At 40.6% G+C, this 22,094-nt stretch overlaps 1 protein-coding gene across 3 annotated transcripts; it reads left to right on the top strand.

The window, feature by feature from the left end:
- The first annotated feature begins 658 nt into the window (after window positions 1-658).
- Window positions 659-12,765, top strand: raver1 (ribonucleoprotein, PTB-binding 1). 3 transcript variants are annotated; one of them, XM_085156234.1, is made up of 15 exons: window positions 659-1,069; window positions 1,992-2,058; window positions 3,023-3,492; window positions 6,743-6,934; window positions 7,798-7,918; window positions 8,006-8,109; window positions 8,239-8,310; window positions 8,730-8,808; window positions 9,057-9,259; window positions 9,417-9,498; window positions 9,641-9,771; window positions 9,995-10,066; window positions 10,178-10,312; window positions 10,539-10,604; window positions 10,713-12,765. In XM_085156234.1, exons 1-15 carry the CDS (start codon window positions 746-748, stop codon window positions 10,857-10,859), a joined length of 2,265 nt encoding a protein of 754 aa, XP_085012360.1. In that variant the 5' UTR covers window positions 659-745; the 3' UTR covers window positions 10,860-12,765. The 3 variants fall into 3 exon arrangements, with proteins under 3 accessions (XP_085012360.1, XP_085012359.1, XP_085012358.1); XM_085156233.1 differs by lacking the exon at window positions 8,239-8,310 and having other exon boundaries at window positions 660-1,069; XM_085156232.1 differs by lacking the exon at window positions 8,239-8,310 and having other exon boundaries at window positions 660-1,069; window positions 8,727-8,808.
- The last annotated feature ends 9,329 nt before the right edge of the window (window positions 12,766-22,094 follow it).

The following is a 22,094-nucleotide window of genomic DNA, read 5'->3' as shown; positions in this document are numbered from 1 at the left end:
ACTAACAATAGCCTATTACGAAGATAATGGAATTTAAGTAAACAAACCAACCACAATGATTTTCAAGAATAAAACAGTTACAGATTTTTATTTTTTGTTTGAATTTTTAATGCTTTTGTTTTCAGTTTTGTTATATTTCAGTTTCCAGTGTGGATTTGTTTGTCTCAGTTCAGCTTTTGTTGTTTCAAGTGTCAAGTTTGACTTTTTATTTATTTCAGTATTAGTTTTTGTTTCCCTTTTGTTATTTGTTATTTGAGACACTTTGTAAAGCCAAGTACCTTACAATCATGTGGACATATTCTCAAGCCTCCTTGCTTTATGAACTGGTAATTCTAACTAAAATGAGCATATTTAAATTATAAACCATATTTCACTAGTTTATCTTTCAGACATATTTTGTTGGGACATTTTTGAGAAAATGTGCATGCATAAATTAGACTCTTAAATAAATTAGACATGCATTTTTATTGTGCTGTTTATTATTGTTTGTTGTCTTTTTAAAATCTAGATATTTAATACTACATTTTAATTAGATCAATTACCAAAAAAACATCCGTTATGCACCTCATGCTGAGGAGCAGGGACACTCGTTGCTCCACCCCCACCCTTCCGATTTACGTTGTAGTCATGGAGAATGCGTTCCCCTGTCGTCCAATCAGAAGCAGCGCTGGGGCCATGTGTGTATTGTTTAAACTGCTCAAATCAGCCAGAGTTTTCAGACCGAAAAAACTTCCAGCACCGAGTCATGGCGGCCGCAGTGTCAGTTAATACAGCTGCCAAAGATGAAAGCACAGAGTCGGGAAACAGTTTAGCTTCTCGTCCGCTTAATGAAAAATACGACCCCGCTGTGGACCAAGAAAACTGGATTCCCGGGGATCGCCGGTACCCCGAACTCGTGCAGAACGAAGAGGACGCGACGCCCGGACGCGAGTGTCAGCGAAAGGTCGACGAGGACTTGACATCACTGAGCCCCGAAGAGATCGAGAGCCGCTTGGAGAGAACTCGACGGGAGTTTTACAACAGGAGGAAAATTATTATAAAAAACTTGCCCTCTGACGTTAGCAATCAGGTATGAGTAGAAAGTTTTAGGGGGTGAGGGTTTAATTGTTGGTTGGTTGGTTGGTTGATTGATGCTACCCTGTGGCTAACGCTAGCCTAGCTCCGTTATACCTGCCATGCTATCAATGTTAGCTTCACAGGCATTTAACTTATTAGCTTCACCTTTTATTTAGTTTTCGGTGTACTACATCTGCTAGTGGTTTAAAAGCCAAAACGCACACATTATTGGTGTTTAAAAACGATGCAAACAGTTCTATAACTGGTTTGAGTTTATGTTGGTTAACTAACATGGCTCGCGTTTACTGACAAGTGGTCAAATAATCAATCATGGTCATTTGTGGCCTGTGTGACCCACCAGGCCGCTTTGCATTCGTGGTTGAATTTTACCATTTGGCCCGCCGAGCCGAACTGTGGTTCATAACCGGTATATGCGGGTTACATATGCAGTGAAGGTGGTTCATAAGTCCATTTGTTATTAACTCTGCCTGTAATTAACTCTTGATGCTACTTTTTTTTTTTCTTTTTTGGAACGTGCCTGACTCGTGGGGAGCGGTGGGCCTGCGGGCGGTACCATTGTTCACAGAGGGGGGGCTGGGGCAGTAGTGGGAGTTCGAGATGTGAGTTTCTCTATAACAAAAGGTGGAAGGCGTGGGGACAAAACGTTTCAGAAAATGCTAGGCAGCATCGCCATTTGTGTGAATAGGCAAAAGCTGGGCAGAACAATTTTTCCTACAACAATGAGGGAGTCATTCACCTCTCATCCCCCCCCAGCAGGTGCACTGATTTCCCCCCCACCCCCAGTGTATATCAACGAGCTAATTGGCTGAGAGGGGGTTGATTGAAATCTTCAATTAACCAACGACCTCCTAAAGTCAAATATTATTTAGGTATTTAAACATCTGCAGTTAATCATTGTCTCTTTCTTTTTACAGGAGGTCCATGAGCTCTTGGGCAGCTATGATCTGAAGTACTGCTTTGTTGACAAGTACAAAGGCACAGGTAGGTCTAACTGCTCAGCCATGTTGGGCTGAGCAAGGCAAGTTGGAGGAGGTGGGGATCAGGATGCAACTGCTCTATTACGCCCCTTTTTAAAATTTAATCTGACAGTGAACTCTGTAGCAAACAAAAGTAAATCGGGCTCTCCAGATTTGGAGCATGCTTAGTTAATGACTTTCAATGGACATACTGAACATGAAAAGGGGTTCGGGAGAAAGCAGCCAGACCTCAATCAAAGACTTTGTTTTCATGGTGTGCCTTCTCTTGCACTTATCATTATCACACAGTTGCAGATCTCTCACGTTACATTGTTGTCAGTTCAAGTGCGATAAGATCGACGGGCTCCCTGTGTATGCGTTACCTCACATGCCCCTCGGTGTGATCTGCCACCTTGTCCAGCTAGAGTTGCTTGTTTTTAAATGTATAAAATGTAAAATATCAGATTAGAATATAAATTAATTAAATATCTATGCATTACTGCAGTAATATTTCACTAGAAAATGGGTGATGATCATGATAATAGGCCAGAAAATTGTGTGAGCCAGATGGTATTTTCAGGGTATGCCTGGTATCCAGCAAGCTGCTATGGAAGAAAACCAGTGACATTTAGATGGCTTTTTTTTTTCTCATGGCTTTCAGACAAAACTGGAAAACTTTTTCACACCTTCTGTTTCTTTTTCATAACATGGGTAACAAGATGTTGATTTCATTGTTGCTGGGCTGACAGGCATTGTAGTTTAAACAAGGGGTAAAGTTATACCAACACAAAGGATCCTGTGTGCTGATATTTTGCCACCAGAACTGTTTTAACAGCCTTGCTAGAGGCAAAAACGTCACAGGCAGGGTTTGCTCCCTGACACCTGCTGAGTACAAATAAATCTGACTTTATGCCACCTGAACAATGTCATTCCCTTGCCTTACACCAATTTGTTTCTCTCTTCTGTTTCCTGTCCCGTGTTACTCAAAGCATTTGTGACCCTACTTAATGGTGAACAAGCACAAAGTGCCATCAAAGAGTTCCACCAGCATGTGTTGCGGGACCGGGAGATCTCTGTGCAGCTGCAGCCGACAGATGCTCTGCTGTGCATCGCCAACCTGCCCCGCGCGTTCACGCAGCAGCAGTTTGAGGAACTGGTGCGCCCCTTCGGCAACCTGGAGCGTTGCTTCCTGGTGTACAGTGCCACTTCGGGGCATTCCAAGGGCTACGGTTTTGTGGAGTACATGAAGAAGGACTCTGCGGCCAGGGCCAAGTCGGAGCTCCTGGGGAAGCAGCTGGGCTCCCGTATGCTTTACGTCCACTGGACTGAGGTGGGCTCCCTCACATATCCACTGCTGCACTCCAAATGCCTGTGCGTGGACCGCCTGCCTCAGAGCCTGCTGACAGCCCAAGACCTCCGCAGTGCCCTGGCTGACACCCACACGCCAGTTTTCTGCCAGGTCAGATTTTTACTGCACACAAGCCCAATACTCCAAGTGAATGATTTCAGAGGTCTACAACATACTGATTGCACACAGCAGGGATCATTAACTTTTTTTGTCATTTCTTTGTGTGGCTATTGTTTTATACAGCAAATGGCCACATTAATAAAAGTTTTGAGTGCTTTAAAAGCTGCTAAAATCCATCACAAAGTTATAAAATTGTCCCTGAAGGTGTGCAAAATGACTTTAAAGGGCTGCACTACAGAGTCATTCTGTGAAACTGCAATCCATATTTGATCTTTCACCTTTACCCCAGTTTTCCTGTGGCCACTCAAAGTTACTATAGCAATAGCAACTGTTGGTTTCTATGGTGATGACCACCTGACACCCCCAGGTGGTGTCATTCAGCAGGTTTTTTCTGGAATGGGAGAGAGCGGTGTCCTTTTGAGCAGGACACACACAGTTGTAGTTTTCTGTTGTTTCCAGACTGAACAGCCATAATAATTAGGAGCCATGTGATGATTTTAATAGGAAACTGTGATATCACAGCAAATTTATCAAATTCATAAAGCCAGACGGTTGCATCATGGTAAGAGAGGAGTACCACTAAAAACGACACAAAGCCATATATAGTGATTGATGTGGTGATTAAAGGGCCTTAAAAGGTAATTAAACACTTTAAGAAACAGATTTTGATCTGGGACTTTAGAGATGCAAATTTCAGTGGGTTATTTGAAATTTGCCAAACCATAAATGAAAGCAAGGTGTGCTGACAAATGGTAGCATTCCTAATCAAAATTCACTGAGTGAAGTGACCCATAAGTATCCAGGTGGCAGCCATAGTAAGTGCTTTTTGAAGAGTCTTAGTACTCCAAAAATTTCCTAAGTGCTTCCTTCTCATGTCTTTTCTTGCCACCTTTTAGAATAGGATACACTGAAACTTCCTTTATGATAAGAAAGGAGGCAACACCATCCCCCAATGAGAACTTTGATGAAAACAATCAACAGGAGTGTCACCTGGTGCAGATACTATAAAATGTTAATTAGAAAAGGGTTTTCCATTTTGTGTCATATCGTGCTAATTTGTTCCTAACTTAAGAGACTCTTAAACCAGCAGGTGAACTACAAACATCACACTGCTATGATAAAACTCTGCCTTAAGAGCGTATATAGATTTTAAAAAGGCTTTATATATCAGGATTGAATCATGTTAAAATAATTATCGTGAACTGTGTAAAAGCTTCACCCCAATTCAGTTTTTGTGTTGCTTCTATTTTTCTTTATCAATTCACCTTGATCTTTCCTTGACCTAATGATATTTTCCATCCAGGCCTGGGGAAATTATGTAGATTGTTTCAGCTCAGCCGCAGCCTGAGACACAATTTTGGTGCTGTAGCCATTTTGACAGTTATTTGAAGCTCCTATCTTAATAAATGGGGAAAGATCCATAACTTTTGGTTGAGTGCTCACCAGGTATATATAAAATTGCTGCTTTTTTATTTTTATAAACGTGTTCAAAATTTGCCATTCTAATTCACTACATGGAAACAGTTGGACACGCAATCTTTACGTTTTTGCTACAATAACAAACAAAACAAAGTAGTGATATCTAGGGCTGGGTATCGTCACTGATTTTTAGAATCGATTCAATTCCGATTCACAAGGTCCAGATTCGATTTAATTCGATTCACTTTGATTTGAATATGGGAAATTTTGACAGTCAGAAATATTATAATTCAGATTAGTACATTTACATATTTTTGTATCTATAAAAAGGAAGCTGACACACGCAAGACTTTATCAAAGGTGTGAGCGTCACAGCAGATGCCTTTGTGTCAAAGTAGCTGAAGATAAAACACAGAAACACATGAAGGTGATTTTTCCTGGCCTGGGATTTTATAACCAGAACCATATAAACCATTAATCAACATATGAACATTACCTCTGAAGTTACAGCGGTTTTATTAGAGACATGGCTAAGCATTTTGCATTTTGCATAATTTTAAAAAGTTTAAATTTGTTCAGCATTGAACGGCAGAAATTAGGTTTTCTTTTCGGAAGTATATAAAACAGAAAAAAAAAAGTCGGCCGATAGCGCTGTAAACAACGGTAGACTTGTGCGTAACAAGCAAGCGAATAATGCAGAAAACCATACAGAGAAAGAGGGGGGGAGAGAGAGAGAGAGAGAGCTGTGCATCGTGGTCGAAGCAAAACAGTAAAAGTAAGAGTGAATACATGACGATGTTTATGTGAAGCGTAGTTTGGATCCTCTTTTGCTGCTGGTTCGGTCAATATTGTTTGGAGAGACATCAAACTAACAGCTTTAGAATCAGCGCATAAAGGAGGTGAACACAAAGCGCAGACCCGCCGACAGATCAGAATCAGCGGGCTGTCGGCTTTCCGCCCCGACTGTGAGAAATTCGACATCTAACTGATTCTGATCCGCGGGCTGCGCTGTGTGTTTAAGTCTTTGTGCAGAATCTGTGTTCCTGCTCTCATTTACTGTTTTAGCTGTTTGGTGGTTGTTGAAATTTTGTGAGATTTCACCAGAGATTCTGGCATTTCGGGCAAAATAAATTTATATTAAAAAATCGATTCAGGATTTTAATGAATCGATTTTACGTAATCCAAGCCAGAATCGATTTTAATCGATAAATCGATTATAAAAACCCACCCCTAGTGATATCTGCCACTACACGGTTGCATGTTTAGCATGTAGCACTTCTCACATAAATCTCAGCTCAGAATTCACCAAATGCTGCGATGGGTGTTTTGTGAAGCAAGTCCTGCCCCTCAGTAGCAGCCTCCAACACCACCAGGCAGTTAATTTTTGAACAAGTGAGTTTCAGCGGTCACCAGCATGTAAAAATTGCATATGGTAGAGTCACCACTGCAACCTCAAACATTTAAATTCTGTCAACTTTTCCTGAAAATGAGGTTTTAAAGAGCTTATACTACTGCTGTTGCAGAATTCTGAGTGAGTGCTGTTTCTCTCTGTGGTAATCCTGAGTTTGTATTAACAACTATAAATTCCATGATATTTTTTTTTTCCCATCTTTCTCTCCAAATTTGTGCTAAAATATGTAATCACTGAGGGTGTAAGTGAAAACCACTTGGCTTCCACTCTCTGTGTGTGCATCTTATTCATTGGCTGCAGGGTTTTTTGGGATTTTTGTTTTTCTCTATATGCTCAAAAAATTGCTTCTCTCTTTTTTTTTTATTTTTTATTTTTTTTAAAGTCCTCAATTTTTCTCTCCTTTCTCCACAGTTGGCTCAGGGACAAGATGGAAGTTTCCGGCGTTTTGCAGTGCTGGAGTTTGCCACTGCAGAGATGGCCGAGGAAGCACAGCGACTCACAGATGGCAGACTGCTGGGTGGGACACATATCAGGGTGTCCTTCTGTGCCCCGGGTCCTCCTGGAAGAAGCATGTTGGCTGCTCTGATTGCTGCGCAAACCATGGTACTGTATTCCAATCTACAGTCTTTGCTTGAGCCCTTAAGACATAACATTGCTGCCTTTGAGTTCGATATACCTGCAGTGATGGAACGAGTTACAAAATGCGTCAGGTTTTCATTTTTCGGTGAGTCTGTGCTTATGTGTGAGAGAGCTGGCCCCACCCTTCACCCAATGCTCCAAGAGAGATGTCTTCTGGGCATCATAGAAAAAAAAAAATTCCTTTGATGTACATGCTACTGTTCAGGGCAGTTGCCAAACTAAGCTTGCCTTCCTTTTTTCGGTTCATAATGATGCACAGGATTGTGCAGTCGTAACGTTGCCTGTGCCTTTTCCATTAGAGCTGTGCTGTTAATTGAATTATGGAGATGAAACGCTGATTATGTTCCGCTTTTTTTTTTTTTTTTTTTTTTTTTTTTTTTTCTCTTGTAATATTTCCGGCTTTTCTTTTCCTTTTCAGTACATTGCCTTCCTGTGCTGTAAAAGCTGTAATCCACTCCCTGCCAGGCTGGCAGTATTGGTTTAGCTCACATTTATTAATTTGGATAACAATTAAAGTTTTCTCCAAGTTTAATAAATTTGTTTTTCGAGGGAAATCATGTGAAATAACATCTCAGTATTAACATACCCCCCCCCCCCCTCCCCAAACTGCATAATTGAGCAGCCCAACTGCTCAAGTCTGATTTACTTGCATGCATTCGTACTAGTGCTGTAGTAAAAATTATGTTACTGGGCACAACTTGGAAGCATTGCAGTTATAAATCTCACAGAGGAGCTGGCTCATCACATAATTTCAGATTAATGGAAAAAAATTTTTGGTTATTTGTTGGTCTTGTTCTGAGTCTTCGCTTTTTTTCCTTCCTCTCAAGGCTGTAAACAGGGGTAAAGGACTCCTCCCTGATCCGACAGCCATGCAGATCCTCACAGGCCTCAGCAACCCCGCCGCACTCAAGATGCTGCTCAACCCACTGACACAGGGACATAAACAAGGTGAGGAGCCGTGAGCTGCTTTTAATCTATGTTTTATTGCTATTATTCGTTCTCCTGCGGTGGATCTTAATCTTTGTCTATGCACAGGCCTCCTCGGTGCGGCCCCTGCCATACCGCCACTGCTTGCCAACCCCGCTCTCACGGCCGCCCTGCTCCAGCTGCTCCTTCAGAACCAGGCCAAGGCTCAGCAGGTACCGCTGCCTTTTCCATCTTTGCTCCGTCATGTTCTTCCCTGCTTTTGCTTCCTGCCCGTTTTTGATTCGTCCTCTCCTACTCACAGACTTTGTTCCCCACTCTGTTCTGTCCCTCTTTACCATTAGCAAGCCCTTCTGGGAAATCCTCTTCTGTGGGCTCAGGTGCTACACAATAAAGAAAACCCTCTAGTGCCTTGTGTGAGTGATAACGGTTTTTATGGTTGGCCATCAGTGTGTGCGTGTGTGTGAGTTGGAGCTGAAGTTAGATGGATTCTGGCCCTTTCTTCTTTTTATGTGAATGCTGATAGAAAACCTATTGTCTGGGTGGGTAAGCTCTTGCTAGGAAAGTGAAGGGTTTTTTGTGCGTGTATGTGTGGAGTGTTCCTTCGAGTGGTGCTGAGTAATGCGGTAGATGTATTATGCTGTGTGCCAGAATTGTAAAGGTACATCCTGTAAGGACATAATTTCATATACAGCAAGTAAACTTGCTGAATACATGTGTTTTAAGTTCTTCGTCGCCTTGATGTTGCAGTGCGGCTGAGTGACCCTGTTGTGACTGAACCTTTCCCCCCCCCTTTTTTTTTTTTTTTTTTTTCTTCTCCCCTCTTGGTCAGCAGCCGGGACTTATTGGGGAGAATCCTCTGGCCTCTCTGCCTGTCCAGCAGGGAGTCCATCTGCTCGGAGACCTGCCCCAAGGTTTGGCATCAGTGCACTCCAGCCGTGGCTCCTTCAGCCACAGACTGCATGTCTGCTTTTGATGATAAACATCTGCATTGCCATTAGCCTGTCCATCAGGCGTCCTACTCTTTACATTACTTATGTTACCCAAATTAAAACATGATGCATATCTAATTTCCTCTGAAAAGCTTGAAGGAGAAGATTAAAAATGAAATGTGTGATTGTTGTTGGATTGTCATTTACACTGAAGTCTCTAATCACCATAGGTGGTATTGTCCCTGGACTGGCTCTTCAGACAGATCCTCTACCCCCCTTGAAGCCAGTGCCACGTGGCAGAACTCTTTCAAGGGATCAGGAGTCCCCCACGTCGGCTTGTCCCTTCCCCCAGACCTCCTCTCCGACCCTGCCGGGGATCTCTATGCCCCTGCTGGGTGGCATGATCGGGGCAGATGGCCTCACAGCACAAGGGGTGAGTCCCCAAGTAATTCCCTTTTTTAAAATGCCTTCAGTCCTTCAACTGCTTTTTTTTTTTTTTTTTTTTTTTTTCCCCTCTTCATTCTCATTCCTCATTCTGTGCAGGAAATGTAAAAATAAGCCATCTTTTTTCTTTTTAAACTTCATGTCAGGTTTCCATACTAGGAGATCCTGCAAAAGATGTAAACCTTCCCCAGAGTCCCTTCCTCAATGTCAGCAACGTGTTTTCCTCAGGTGAGGTGCTGCTTTTTAGCTGTGCTCACATGAGCGGTAAAGATTTTATCTACTTTTACAGTCTGTTCTTGTTTGCTGCTTCAACTGAGAGATGATGTTGGATGCATCAAGGATATATTTGTATACCGTGCATCTCCTCCAGGAGGAAGCTGCAGACCTCACCCTTACAGAAGGCGGCCTACACTGAGTAACGTGTCCAACCAGAGCATGCAACCGAATTACAACTTGCGTTACCAGGATTCCTACAGCCCTGAGTACCCCCCACTCCATCGGGTAACTATGAATCATTGCTGCTCAGACTCCTGATTTTTAAATGTGTATTCTTTCCACATCGATGGGTCGTGTGGTTTTTTTTTTTTTTTTTTTTTTTTTTCCCCTTGTCTGCCTTCCTCCTCTAGTCATTGTGACCTGTTGAATTTACTGTATAGCGCTTGGCTGCTCATTTAGTGGTTTTATGACACGATCTGGTCTGATGCCATCTGGTGTCTCTCCTCAGGATCCCCTTGCCCACTTGTATGAACAGCAGGAGAATCTTGATGCCGGGGCCTTGGCAGGATTCGGTCAACAGGTAGTGCTTTGTCAACTGTTTCAAAGCTGACTTGAAGACATTTGTAGTGTCAGTAAATTAAATGCACACCTCCCTGTAGTAACATAGCTGTGAACTTGTCTGTCTCTGCAGGCCTCTCATTGCGCTGAATACAGTGAGCGGTTCCCCCCCTACAGTTACCCTCCAAGCCCACCTCTGTCCTCATATTTCAGCTCAGGGTCTGAGAGCTCCTGTAATGGGAGCCTTCCCACCCCCCAGCTCAACAGGGTAAGCAAAAGCTTTGCATTGATTTTTGTTTTTTGATATATGAAGGATTGATTATTTGTCAGTGCAAGAATACTGAGGATAGCACTAGAAGGGAATAAATAAATAAATAAAATAAAAATAAAATAGTGGAGGGCTAGGTGCCAAGAATAAGTCTGTGTTCAATAATTAATGTTCCACTGTGAGTGCTTGAGTTGAAGTCAGATGATGGGTGGTTGTTTGTCTTTAGGCTGTGGGAATGCCTCCTGTGAGCCACACCACCAACTACCCTGCAGGTGTGGAGAATGTTATGAAGGTAATTTATAGGCTTCCATGTTATTGTTTCACATCATTTTTCTTTTTGAAGTTTCTCTTTTGATTTTTAACTACCCCCCCCCCCCCCCCCCCCTTCTTGTAATTATAGACTCCCATCGGTAGCCAAAAGCGCACGTTCTCCCGGCTGATCCCGTCTCCCGAGCCGAGCCCTGAAGGCGGTTACGTGGGCCAGCACTCCCAAGGCCTCGGCGGTCACTACGCAGACTCCTATCTTAAGCGTAAGCGTATATTCTGAGTACAGCTGTAACGAGTAGCCATTCAGCAGCCAGGATGGAGTAGCATCTCCTCTCCCATATTCTCCAATGGACTCAGTAACTTGGTGGTCCTCGGATTTATTGTCTCATATGCTCGTGTGAGTGACCTCTGGAGGCTGCAAGTAGTGCAGTCTGTTTGTCACTCTGTGGAAAAACCTGCATGTTCAATTTTTTTTTCTTCTTTTTTGTATATATGATTTTACTGTGTTATGTACATTTCAGTTTTAAATTTTTATTTGCCTGAACTTCCTGTTGAAAACCTTGTAAATTAAGGAAAAAAGTGGTTCATTAGTAAATGCAATCTTTTTTTTTTCTTGAGCTTTTTTTTTTTTTGAATTCCTGTGAGTGTGGTATATCAGCAGATCTGCAGTTTGGCCACTTTCAATGGTAACTAGCGGCTGCTTTTAAAAAAAATAAAAAAAGATTTAACATCTCACCAAAGTGATGCTGTCCACAGTTTCAGGCAAAGGGACTTGCATAGTGTAAGAACAAGCTTTATAGGCTCTTTGTGGGAGAAGAGAAAAAAAAAAGCCTACCGTATTCCATGTAAAAAGTTCATGAGTTTGTATAATGAGATGGTGTTATGGTGTCTTGTTTTCCCCCTTCCTACCACACGGTTGTAAATTTTGCTTTATAACATTTCTGGTTTCAAACATTTCCTAATTGTTAACCTGCAGCTTTCCATCCACCAGTGATGGTTGTGTGGTGTTATGAGGCAAAGCTTTTTACCAATCTGGGATGTTTCCTGAGCCTGAACTTTTCCACGTTGTTTTGTCTTTCTAACCACACCCTCCAGCCTGTTCATGGAGTCTGTTCTCTACACTGGTTGTTGAGTGATGCACTTGGAGGGCACAGGTCATGTGTTCTCACCTGTATAAAAATGCCATCTCAAGTCCCCTCTCACTCATGTATGTCCAGGAGTTGACGTATTTTCTGTGTTTATGTGAGTTCTGTGTTGCCATGTTTACATTTTTGAATGTTTTATAAAACCGTGAACGCTGCCCCACCCCTTGAAGGGTGGGGACAGGTGCAGATAGCGCTGCATGCCATCTCTCCAGCTGCCAGCTGAGTGGTTCGGTGTTCTCAGTGAGGGGCTCAACTGTGAGTCGAACCGGCTTCTCCCGACGAGCACACGGCAGCTGGAACGATGGACAGAGCCTCTGTTTAGTTTTCAGATATTGGGGGTTCAGTATGTCTTTGGAGATACTGCTGGAAGCTTGTGGCAGGTGATTGGTCAGTGACATGATTGTTCTTGTATTAATATTTTTATTTAATTTTTTTAAAAGAATAATTATCTGGTTGACGGTTTGATTGTGAAAACCCATTACCTCTGACTTCTGCTAGGAAATGCAGCTACACTTGAGCCTTAACTGTGTTTTCTGTGATCTCATCCTGCCCTGTGTTGGCTTCCATCTACATTTACAATTTGTGTTTATTTGCTGTGTAAATAGTTAAAGATTCCCCTCCTCCCTTTTCTTGAGTCCAAAAACACTTGTTTTCCTTAATGACACCTGCCTCTGGTTCTGGTGTTTTTTGAATATTTGCTGCTCGGTGTTTTCATTTTTTTTTTTTTTTTTTTTTTTTTTTTTTTTTTTTTTTTTTTTTTTTTTTTGGGAAGTGAACAGAGTGGCAACACAGCAGACTGCTCATGTTGTGTATGGACCAAGAGATGCAGCTGTACTGTATGATCATCACTCATTTTGATTGGATTTTTTTTTTTTTTTTTTTAAACTGCTGTCCTCTCGTCTGTACCACCATGATTGTCTCTGTATGCGTGTGTGTGATGTGCGCAAGTAAATGTTATTTAAACTCACCACTTTCTCTGAACTCTTTTTGAATTGTCTAAATGTGAAGCCTTACTTGGATCGAATGGCTGTCTATGTTTTGCTCTTACGTTTAACCTCATAGGCTAGATCTCCATTAGTTAACTTCAGCGTTTTAATGTAGCTGTCATTCACAGCTTAATTTTAGAGCTAGTTTCATTAAAACTTCTACCCTATAATCCAGAAATCTTGATTATAGAATGCACCTGATAATTGTTGTGTAGAGGCTGTTAATATAAATTTACTATTAGAATACGATTTTATTTAGGCTTTCATAAACAGACATGTCACCTAAGAAATCTTGGGGCTTTTGCTGAATATAATTGAAAGTTTTGAAAAGGGGTGCAGCATTTGGTGTCTATTGGTGACAAGAAGGACAGCCAAGATGGGTTTTTAAAATGTCTTCCCCCATGAGGTATTTGGGCTTTCTTACTGTTTGCGTTAGTTGTGCTAAAAGGTCAAAGGTGCCCCACGGACATTTAATACATCAATATGTCACCCAAACGCATACGCTCAGCTCCCGTATGGTAAGAGACTTCTGACAGGACTATCTTCAAACACCTGTGGGCAGTTATTTTCTCATCTTAAAGCCATAAAAAGTGCATGTGTAGAAACGACCAGTCAAATTTCATAAAAATGATGACCTAAAAGCAGTCTCTAAGAAAAGCTTCTCTCCCTTGGAAGTTTTTCTTCTACCGCTGTTGACCTGTTCCTTAGATTTCAGTTCTGGAGCTGCGGTTGAATAGTCCAAAAATGACAACGTGCCTCTTTCGCCTCATGGTTTGTTTTTTTGTTTTTTTGTTTTTTTCAAATTTTATTTAATTAAATTTTTTTTTTCCCCCTTAATTTTTTTGTTTCCTTGTGAAAAATATCACAAGGATTTATAAGGAGTAAAGAAAAGGGAAGCATTGTGTGTAGAGAGGTCATCTAAACCGCTAATTTAAAAATGTTGTTATAAAGGTAAACTTTTGAATTCAGTTTGGCGTCATTATTTCCAGACAAGATTTTATTTCAGTGTAGTTTTTGTTTGACTTTTTGAAAGCAGTTGACTGAGCCGTGTAGATATCCAGAGTCTAAATAAACACGTCTATAAATGACTCATCAGGCAAGTTGTCACCAAACTAACAGATATTAAAACTAACAATCTTTCCTCTACATTTTTATTTTATTTTGATTTTTGAAATCCATAAAATAGTTTCTTCAGAAGTCTACTTTAAAAAAAAAAAAATGCAGCAACAAATATAAGTAATGCAAAGTGAATAATGGCAAACCTTAAACACATTGATGTGTTAACATAATCTGGATTCAGAGAGTTTCTATAAATCTACATTCTTCATCAAAACAAGGAGCAGATTTCATTACAGCGGCGTGATGTTCAGAGTCACTGACACTTCAGAACACATCAGCAGGTTATTCACACGAAATGGAAAATAGAAATACACATTTGCACCCCTGTGATGGCTGCACCTGCAGACACACAGCTAACAAGTCGGTAACCCCATGAGCCAACACTTACACAGCAATTTTAGAGTGATCTTAATTCCATAAATATCTCATACAGACACATAAATCAGCAAAATTTTTGATTTTGCATGCCATGGCAAGATTTATTTGGCACTGTTGAAGTACATTGTGCGCAATACAAATACGTAGATTTAGTTCAGTTTCATATGTTCAGCTATGTTAAATTCTCTTATTTTATTCATTATTAATCTCTTTCTCTGGTTTTGCCAGTGCTGGAGCGTCCGTTTGGCTGCTGAGGCCTGCTGGCATCACGGGGAGCAAAAGATGTGCTCTTGAAGGCAGCTTTACATACAGGAAGTGCTAACTGGGCCATGCCAAACACTGCTCATAGTCAGAGGCATGATTAAGTCATTCATCTTAAATATGTTGTCTGTTTTAACTCCCGAGTTAGTATTTGGTTATGTTTGGATTTGGTTATTATTCATTTAAAGTAATTATTAAACTTACTATTGGTTTTGTTTCTTCAATATTAAATCATATGTTAGTATTTGCTCCCTCTTGTGTGTAAAACTGGTTTGATAAGCCAGTAGTTTAGTCCCTTTTGTCAGCTTAGTTTTTGGATCTGTTGAGTGGTTAGGTTTCTTTTCCTGTTGACTTTATTATTTTAGTTCTGTTCAAAAGGGCCCGGTATTATTAGATGACTTTTGTATAACTTATTCTTTGCATTTTTGGATCATTAAAACCCGTTTTTTCTCAAAATTGTCCTCATGCGTAACCGTCTCAGTCCCTCACAGTCACGTTGCCAGGTTTGTTGATCGTTTTCATGGATGGTCTAGTTATTTTCTTTCATAAAGAATGGTCCACTATATCCTGTTAAGTGGAGTGAATAAGCTTTCTTTTGTATTTAGAGAATTCAACTAGCTCTTATTATGACTGTTATGCAGATACTTCTGTGTCACTTCACTCTGGAACGCTCCTAAGCTAAACTATTTGACTGCACTCCAGCATTGTTTGAGTGCCCTTTCTCTCTTGAGCTGCGGACACACTGAAAGTGATTCACGGCGACCATAGAAAGTCCATCATATTTGGCAACTTCAAGCAACTACGTGCAAAATAACTGCTGGTGACGTCAACTGAGCAGGACCCACTGTAAACTTTCAGGCAAGTGACTAAAGAGACGATGAGTGAAGAACACTACTAAGTTTATTTGTTAGAGGGTCACCTAGGCGACCGGAGTTTGGAATGTCCACAAGTTTCCAGCTATCAGCTTAAAAGCGATGAGCGAATCGCTGCCAGTGTGCACGCAGCTTTATGGTTTATTCATGCCAAACACAGCATTAAGAGACACATGCTAAAGCAAAATTGTATTTCGTGCCACTTGATTGCATACGGTGTCTATGCAAAAATGCATATTGACACTAGGAGCTATATTTGCATGAATAACCTGAGGTCATCACGAGTGAACACCGTATTAAAATCATCTGGTAAAATTGCAAAACAAGACATAAGTAACCGAGTGGTGTCAGTTGCTAGTCTTATTGAAGTATTATTGAATTTAACACAATATTCATTTTGTAAATTTTGGTCACTGGGCAAAAAGGAGGATATGTTTTTAAAAAGGGTTTAGTTTAGGGCAGGTCTACACAGTGATTATCCTCCTTTATATCCGTTTCTCAGTCAGATCCACCTCTCCATCATCATATCCAATTCCAAAATGGCAAGATAGTGACAGCTTGAGCCTTCATAAACATACCTCACTAACCAATGGGTGACATCACATTGGCTATGTCCACCTTCTATTTACAGTCTGTGTTTGCCAGTGAATTATATTAGTTCCACGTTAGAAATTTAACATTTTGACTTTGACATATGAGCATTTACATTACATTACTAAAAATCTCATAAGCCAACTTACATGCCCGAGATAAAAGGTTAAGAACTCCTTCACAGTTCTAAGCAGCATGAATTGACATACTGGTTATATTTCATCCCAGTTATATTTAAGTAATGAACCAGAACCTAGAAGTGCGTCGTTTCAATCAGCAGTGATTACACACACAGCCAGCTGATGTTTTGCTTCATTGGCTCAGTAATCAACCATAAAGACTATGCGTCTGCACACAGATTTTGAGGAATGGGTGTGGTAGACAGAAAGCCCGGAGCAAACAAAAGGAAACATGCTTCAAAGCATCTGGAAACCTTCAACAAAACCTCTCTTTGTTTGTTGCCTTCTCTTACATGGGAAAAAACAAGGCTTTTAACCTTAACTCGTATCTTATGATGTATACAATCCTTAATAACTGATAACCAAACCCGCCTCAGCTGTTATCACTGAGGTGCCTTTGCCCTTTGCCGTGAATCTCATTTACATCTTGTTAACGGGGAGATACAGGGCTGCTTCTAATGTGCTCTATCAGTGCTGTATTGCTGTGAATGTGACCTGTGTGAATGTTAAGCAGGTTGCTGCCAGGAGGATAATTTGTGCTCCCTGGATGGATAATTACTGAACAACAAACAGGTTGTCAAAAACTAAAAACAACTGAAGAAATGTGTCAAACTGAGATCTGATTAGACAGCTTCATACTAAAAGGGGACCTATTATGCTCATTTCCAACACCATAGTCTTATAGTTAGACTCTATTAGATTAGGCTGGCATGAATCGCAGTCCAATATAATCCTTATTCATCTCATACTGGGCCTTGGTGCAGCTCCTCTAATTTCATCTGCTGTCTGAAACAAGCTGGTTTAGCACCCTTCAAGCTAAATTTTGTGTGATTGGTTGCTCCTCGCACAGGGGGTTTCAACAGCAGGAAGATGACACATAAAGAAACATCACAGAGAACCAAAAGTAGAAAACCAAAGACAGCCAAATTCAGCTTTGCTAAAATGCTTTTTAGCACTCAGGAATTACCTGTACATACACCGACCTCATTATTTGAAACTCTGGCCATTTTCTAATATGAGCATCCAATGCTGTAACCATATAGCTCATTGGACACCTTCCTAGTTTGCTTTCCACAGCTGCCTTAATTCCATGCTTTCATGTTTTTTATACCAAATTATGACACTACAATCCGAGACTCATCAGACCAGGCAATGTTGTTCCAATCTTCTGTTGTCCTAATATAATGAGTCTATGTAAACTGAAGCCTTGGTTTTAGTTTAACATGTCGTGCATTCAGAGATGCTCTTCTACCTTAGTTATAATGTGTGATTTTTTGAATTACTGTTGCCTTCTTATCAGCTCGAAGCTGCCGGTTATTCTCCCCTAACCTCTGATACCACACAGGCATTTTCACCAAGCGAACTGCTGTATATTTTCTCTTTTTCAAACCATTCTCTGTATACCCTGGAGATGGATGTGCAGGAAAATCCCAGGAGATCAGCAGTTTCTGAAACACTCAGACCTGCCTGTCTGGCTCCAAAAACCATGCTGCATTCAAGGTCACTTAAATCATAGGGCTTTTTTTCCCCAAGTTGCACAATTTGAATTTCTGCAGGTTGTTTTGACCATGTCTATATGCCCGAATGCACTGAGTTGCTGTCATATGATTGGTTGATTAGATATTTTGCATTAAAAAGGTGTACCACCAAGGTGGACAGTGAGTGTGTATGTAACGGAAGTCAGGAAAAGCAGGTGATGCATAAAGGAACAACTTGAAATGTCAGATGTGTTTTGTAGGCCCGGTTTCCTCAGAATACTCAGCAAGTGATGGCAGGTCAATATAAATCTTATCAGGCAGAAATGAAAAGTTCGAAGTCGTCCACCCAGTTGATTGGTTGTGTGGTGCTGCAAAAGCCCTTTGCATTGAAGTCCCTCACCCTTCAGACTGAGGTGCTAAGAGGCAAGAGGTGGTTCTTTTTCTCTCAGCAGCCATCAGCATGAAAGGTTTTGATTAGCTGTTTTTCTGGTGGTCCCACTGAGCCTGGAGGAGTGGAGCTGTTGATGGAGCGCTCTTCTGACAGGTAAAAACACAGTAAGCCATCAAACTCTTTTTTTTCTTTTTACCAATGATATTGTTCATGACACTTCCCAGAGAGAGGGGTTTTTTTTTGGTAGACATTGGATCTGTCATGGCATGTCACTTAAATAAGACTGAGGAAGAAATACTGCTATTTTTATCATCAATCTGTAAGGGACAATGGAAATGAGAATATTGTGAAAGAAAGATGGGTAGTTTTCCACCACTATTGTGCTCCCCTCCTCCAGCCTCTGGGTTTATTTCTGCGATATTTATCTGTAATGCTTCTGGCGCCGCTGAATTGCGTTTCTCATACCTGCAGCCAGTCTACCCAGAGTTCTCAGAGGGATCCGCTGAGGCTCGGTGGACGCTGTGTCAGACACATTTAGATTTCTGCCTTTCATATTTCCACCCACACAGCTACCCTGCACAGTTGCTGGTGAATGCTGGCGAATGCTGCTGAAACCTGCGATTTTCCCAAATACATACAAGAAGGAGAGAGAGCACTGAAGACAGACCAAAAGCAGCATCATTCCTAACAAATCGCAACGATGATAATAATGAAAAAGTTATATACGACTGCTGTAGAACCAAAAATGTAACTGCTGTCTCATTATATTGCCAGTGTCCATTAAATAAGGGTTTTTCAGTGATTGCATTTAAATGTACATTGTAATCTACTTGTGCATTAAAAAATGCATTAAATTCACATTTACAGAGTCTTTTTTTTCCTGCTTTATTCAAGATACCAGCAGCAAAGTGTAATAAAATAGGGTCTGTCACAGGAGCTGTTTATAGCAGGATTAGTCATAGAAAGCAGCCCACTCCCCCCACCCCCCCACAACATTCAGTCTATAAAGCACAAGAACACATCAGTAGACCAGCAGAAAGCGACTAGAACAGGGGGAAACCCATTCAGTTTGAACGCTGCTCGTGCTTATACAGCCAAACAAGATTATCATATAGAAGATGTTTTAAAGTGCAAACACGCATCCTTATCCCCTCTGACATAAGCTCAGGTATTGTTATGCTCTTCATTTTCATCTTCCCCATTCTGTCCTCTATGTAACTCTACATTATCGCAGCACTACACAATTAGATAACCACTTCAGGTTATGGGAAATAAAAGCCGTGTTCCCAGTGCTGTGTTATTGTCTAGAAACAACACACTTGATTAAAAAAAAAAAAAAAATGAACAGAAACGCTTCATTTCTATTTTTCTTGGACTTATAAGTAGTCAGGCTCATTTTTTGGTCCAGAGATACTTCAGATTGCTTTTATTAAACTTCTCCAGTGCATAAAAGTGATTCAGACATTGGCTAAAAACTCATTTATTCAAGAAGTATTGCCTGTCCTCTCTCCTCTTGTTGAATCATATACCATGTCCCGTAACGTGCTCCTCAACATTAATGGCTTACGCTTTTATCTCAAGCACAGCTTTCCTTTATCTTATTTTTTTCAAGCCACCATTAGTCTCTTACATTTTCACACCTGAACTGTGAGATATGGTTAGAACACTGTATCTCTGACCGCTGCCGTCTCCATTTCTCTACAGCCAAAGTGTATTTTTCCATTCAACCCATTAACACCATTGAAATTATTCATCATTTCCTAATTCAAAAGCAGCATGTCTTTAAAGGCTTAATCTAAAATTTAAAACACAGGACTGTTTGACATTTTTTTAACATCTTATAATGACTGACACCAGATAATTACTAGATGCATGCAAACTGGTGCTTTTAAATGCTTATTTTTGGCTACTTGAAAACCATTTTTCTTTCCTGCCCTTATCTTTGTGTGCATGAATAATTTATGTGCTTATAAAAACATAATTTGCACCTTTTCCTTGGTAACCATGAATAATATATTGGACAGCAGTGACCGGGAAAGTGCATTCAAGGAACATGTATGTGTGAAGAATTTTTCTTTCTATGGTAGCGTTACAAGGGGTCACTTTGAGAGAGAGGTCTCTCGGAGGTCACTGACTGGTGATGACTTACTGTTAGGGCATATGTGTAAGGACGTAATGATTCGGTGCCTGTCCGGAGACATCACGGGTAGACAGAGCTCCAGTTTATTTAATCACAGGAGAAAGACTTTGCATAGTTAGCGTGCCTTCTTTACCTGGTAAGCTCTCCTACCAACAGCTAGATCAGTAATTTGCTGGAAAATGACAGAATTTTCTTTTTAGTTTTACGTCTGCACATCACCACAGTGGATTTTAAATTACAGACTCCCCCATTTTAAGAGACTCCAAATTGAATTGGCAAACCAACATCATTTTAAATTTAATGAAAAATGATGTTGTTTTTCAATATTTGAAAAACTTCTGCAAAGATTGCCTGACGTCTAGAACTCAGAAAAGTCACTAAATGCTGTGTTTTTTGCCTTCCTGCTTGTTTGTGTATCTTTCTGCATTCATTTTTGTATTTAATGACTGGAAAGCATATTCTGTTGAACTGAGATTGACTTGTAACAGACTTGTCCACTGAAGAACATCCCATTTCTTTCCTTGAGAAATTCTTGGGTTGCTTTTGCAATATGCTTTGGGGTCATTATCCATTTGCACTGTGAAGCTCTATCCAATCAGTTGTGCACCCTTTGTCTGCATCAGAGTGTGTAACCAGTTAACAACATGAACCTGAAGCTACAGTTTAAATCAGCGGTCCCCAACCCCTGGGCCACGGACCGTTTGCTACTGGGTGTGAAATTTATGGTTTTCAGGGGTTATATCAATTTTTATCGTTATTTTTTAATCGTTTTTATCGTTAACTCAGTTTCCCTGGATATTTTTCCATGTGTTATGAATAGATCTTCTTTTTCTTGGTACCTGTCCTGGTTTTATTTTGTTGTATTTATCCGGAACACCTTAAAATCTCAACAGTGATTCTATTTTAGAAACATCAACAGGTAGAAATGAGGGCTACAAGCGTGATGGTGTTTGTTGCCTGTTCAAATTGAGGGTCTAAGTGCTGGGCTGAGGTCATCATACACTCAGATTTACCATCACTCTGGGTCCTGGGTTAGATTTGCGTTATTATGTTAGCATGCTGTCTGTCCGGATGCTTGCAAAGAGCTGAAGTTGTGTTAGCATAATGCAGTTGTTTCTGTCCTACATGCAGTTTTCACTTCATCATTGCACTCCTGTCCTTTTGAGCAATGCAAAATAACTCCTCAACAGCTCCAACATTTTCCTTCTGCCACACATAAACTGAAATCGGCTCATTGTAGCGCAAGTGCAAACATGTTTGTGTGAGTTGCAGATAACCGAAGAACCTTTTAAGCCCAATAAATGGTATAATTGTAACTGTAATGCAATTACTGAATTTATTACATTACTGGGTTACTGAAAAATGTAATTTCATTACAGTGCATTACACCCAGCACTGCTGACAATGATGTCCCTGCCTCTTCGAGAGTGTTCTTGACTTTGTTAGATGTTGTTAAATTGTTTTTATTGACCATGGAAATAATTCTGTTGTTATTAATTTTAGTTGTCTTCTGTTCTGTTTCAGGACTTTTAGCGTTGTTGTTGAGCTGGCCAGTGCCTTCCTGGGGTGTGTGTGTGTGGGGGGGGGGATCAGTGTAATGATGCACTGCCTCACTTACACTGCATCTCATTGGGCTTCATATTTAAAATCAAAATGAAAGCTATAAAATTTAAATTCAGCACTTGAACATGACTCCAGATCTTTTACCGTCTTCATTTACAAAGAAATAACAAGGGAACAAGCTTCACTCAGTCATGGAACTGCTTGCCAGTCAGCTGTCTAATTAATTTAAAGCCTCTAAAAATGGGGGACTGTGTATAAAAATGAAGCTAAACTATGGATGATTTGTAATCATTCATCTACCTGCTTCCTGGCGGTTTCTCTGCCAGTATATGCTTTAATTTTGTTTTCCCATGCTATCAAACTCAATTCTGACATCATTACTCTAGTCCAATCATTTTCTTGTTGGACTCAC

Source organism: Neolamprologus multifasciatus, chromosome 4, assembly GCF_963576455.1.
Source record: "Neolamprologus multifasciatus chromosome 4, fNeoMul1.2, whole genome shotgun sequence".
Classification (NCBI taxonomy): Eukaryota; Metazoa; Chordata; class Actinopteri; order Cichliformes; family Cichlidae; genus Neolamprologus; species Neolamprologus multifasciatus.
Note: the sequence above shows the minus strand (reverse complement) of the source record. Positions and strands in the feature narration are given on the sequence as shown.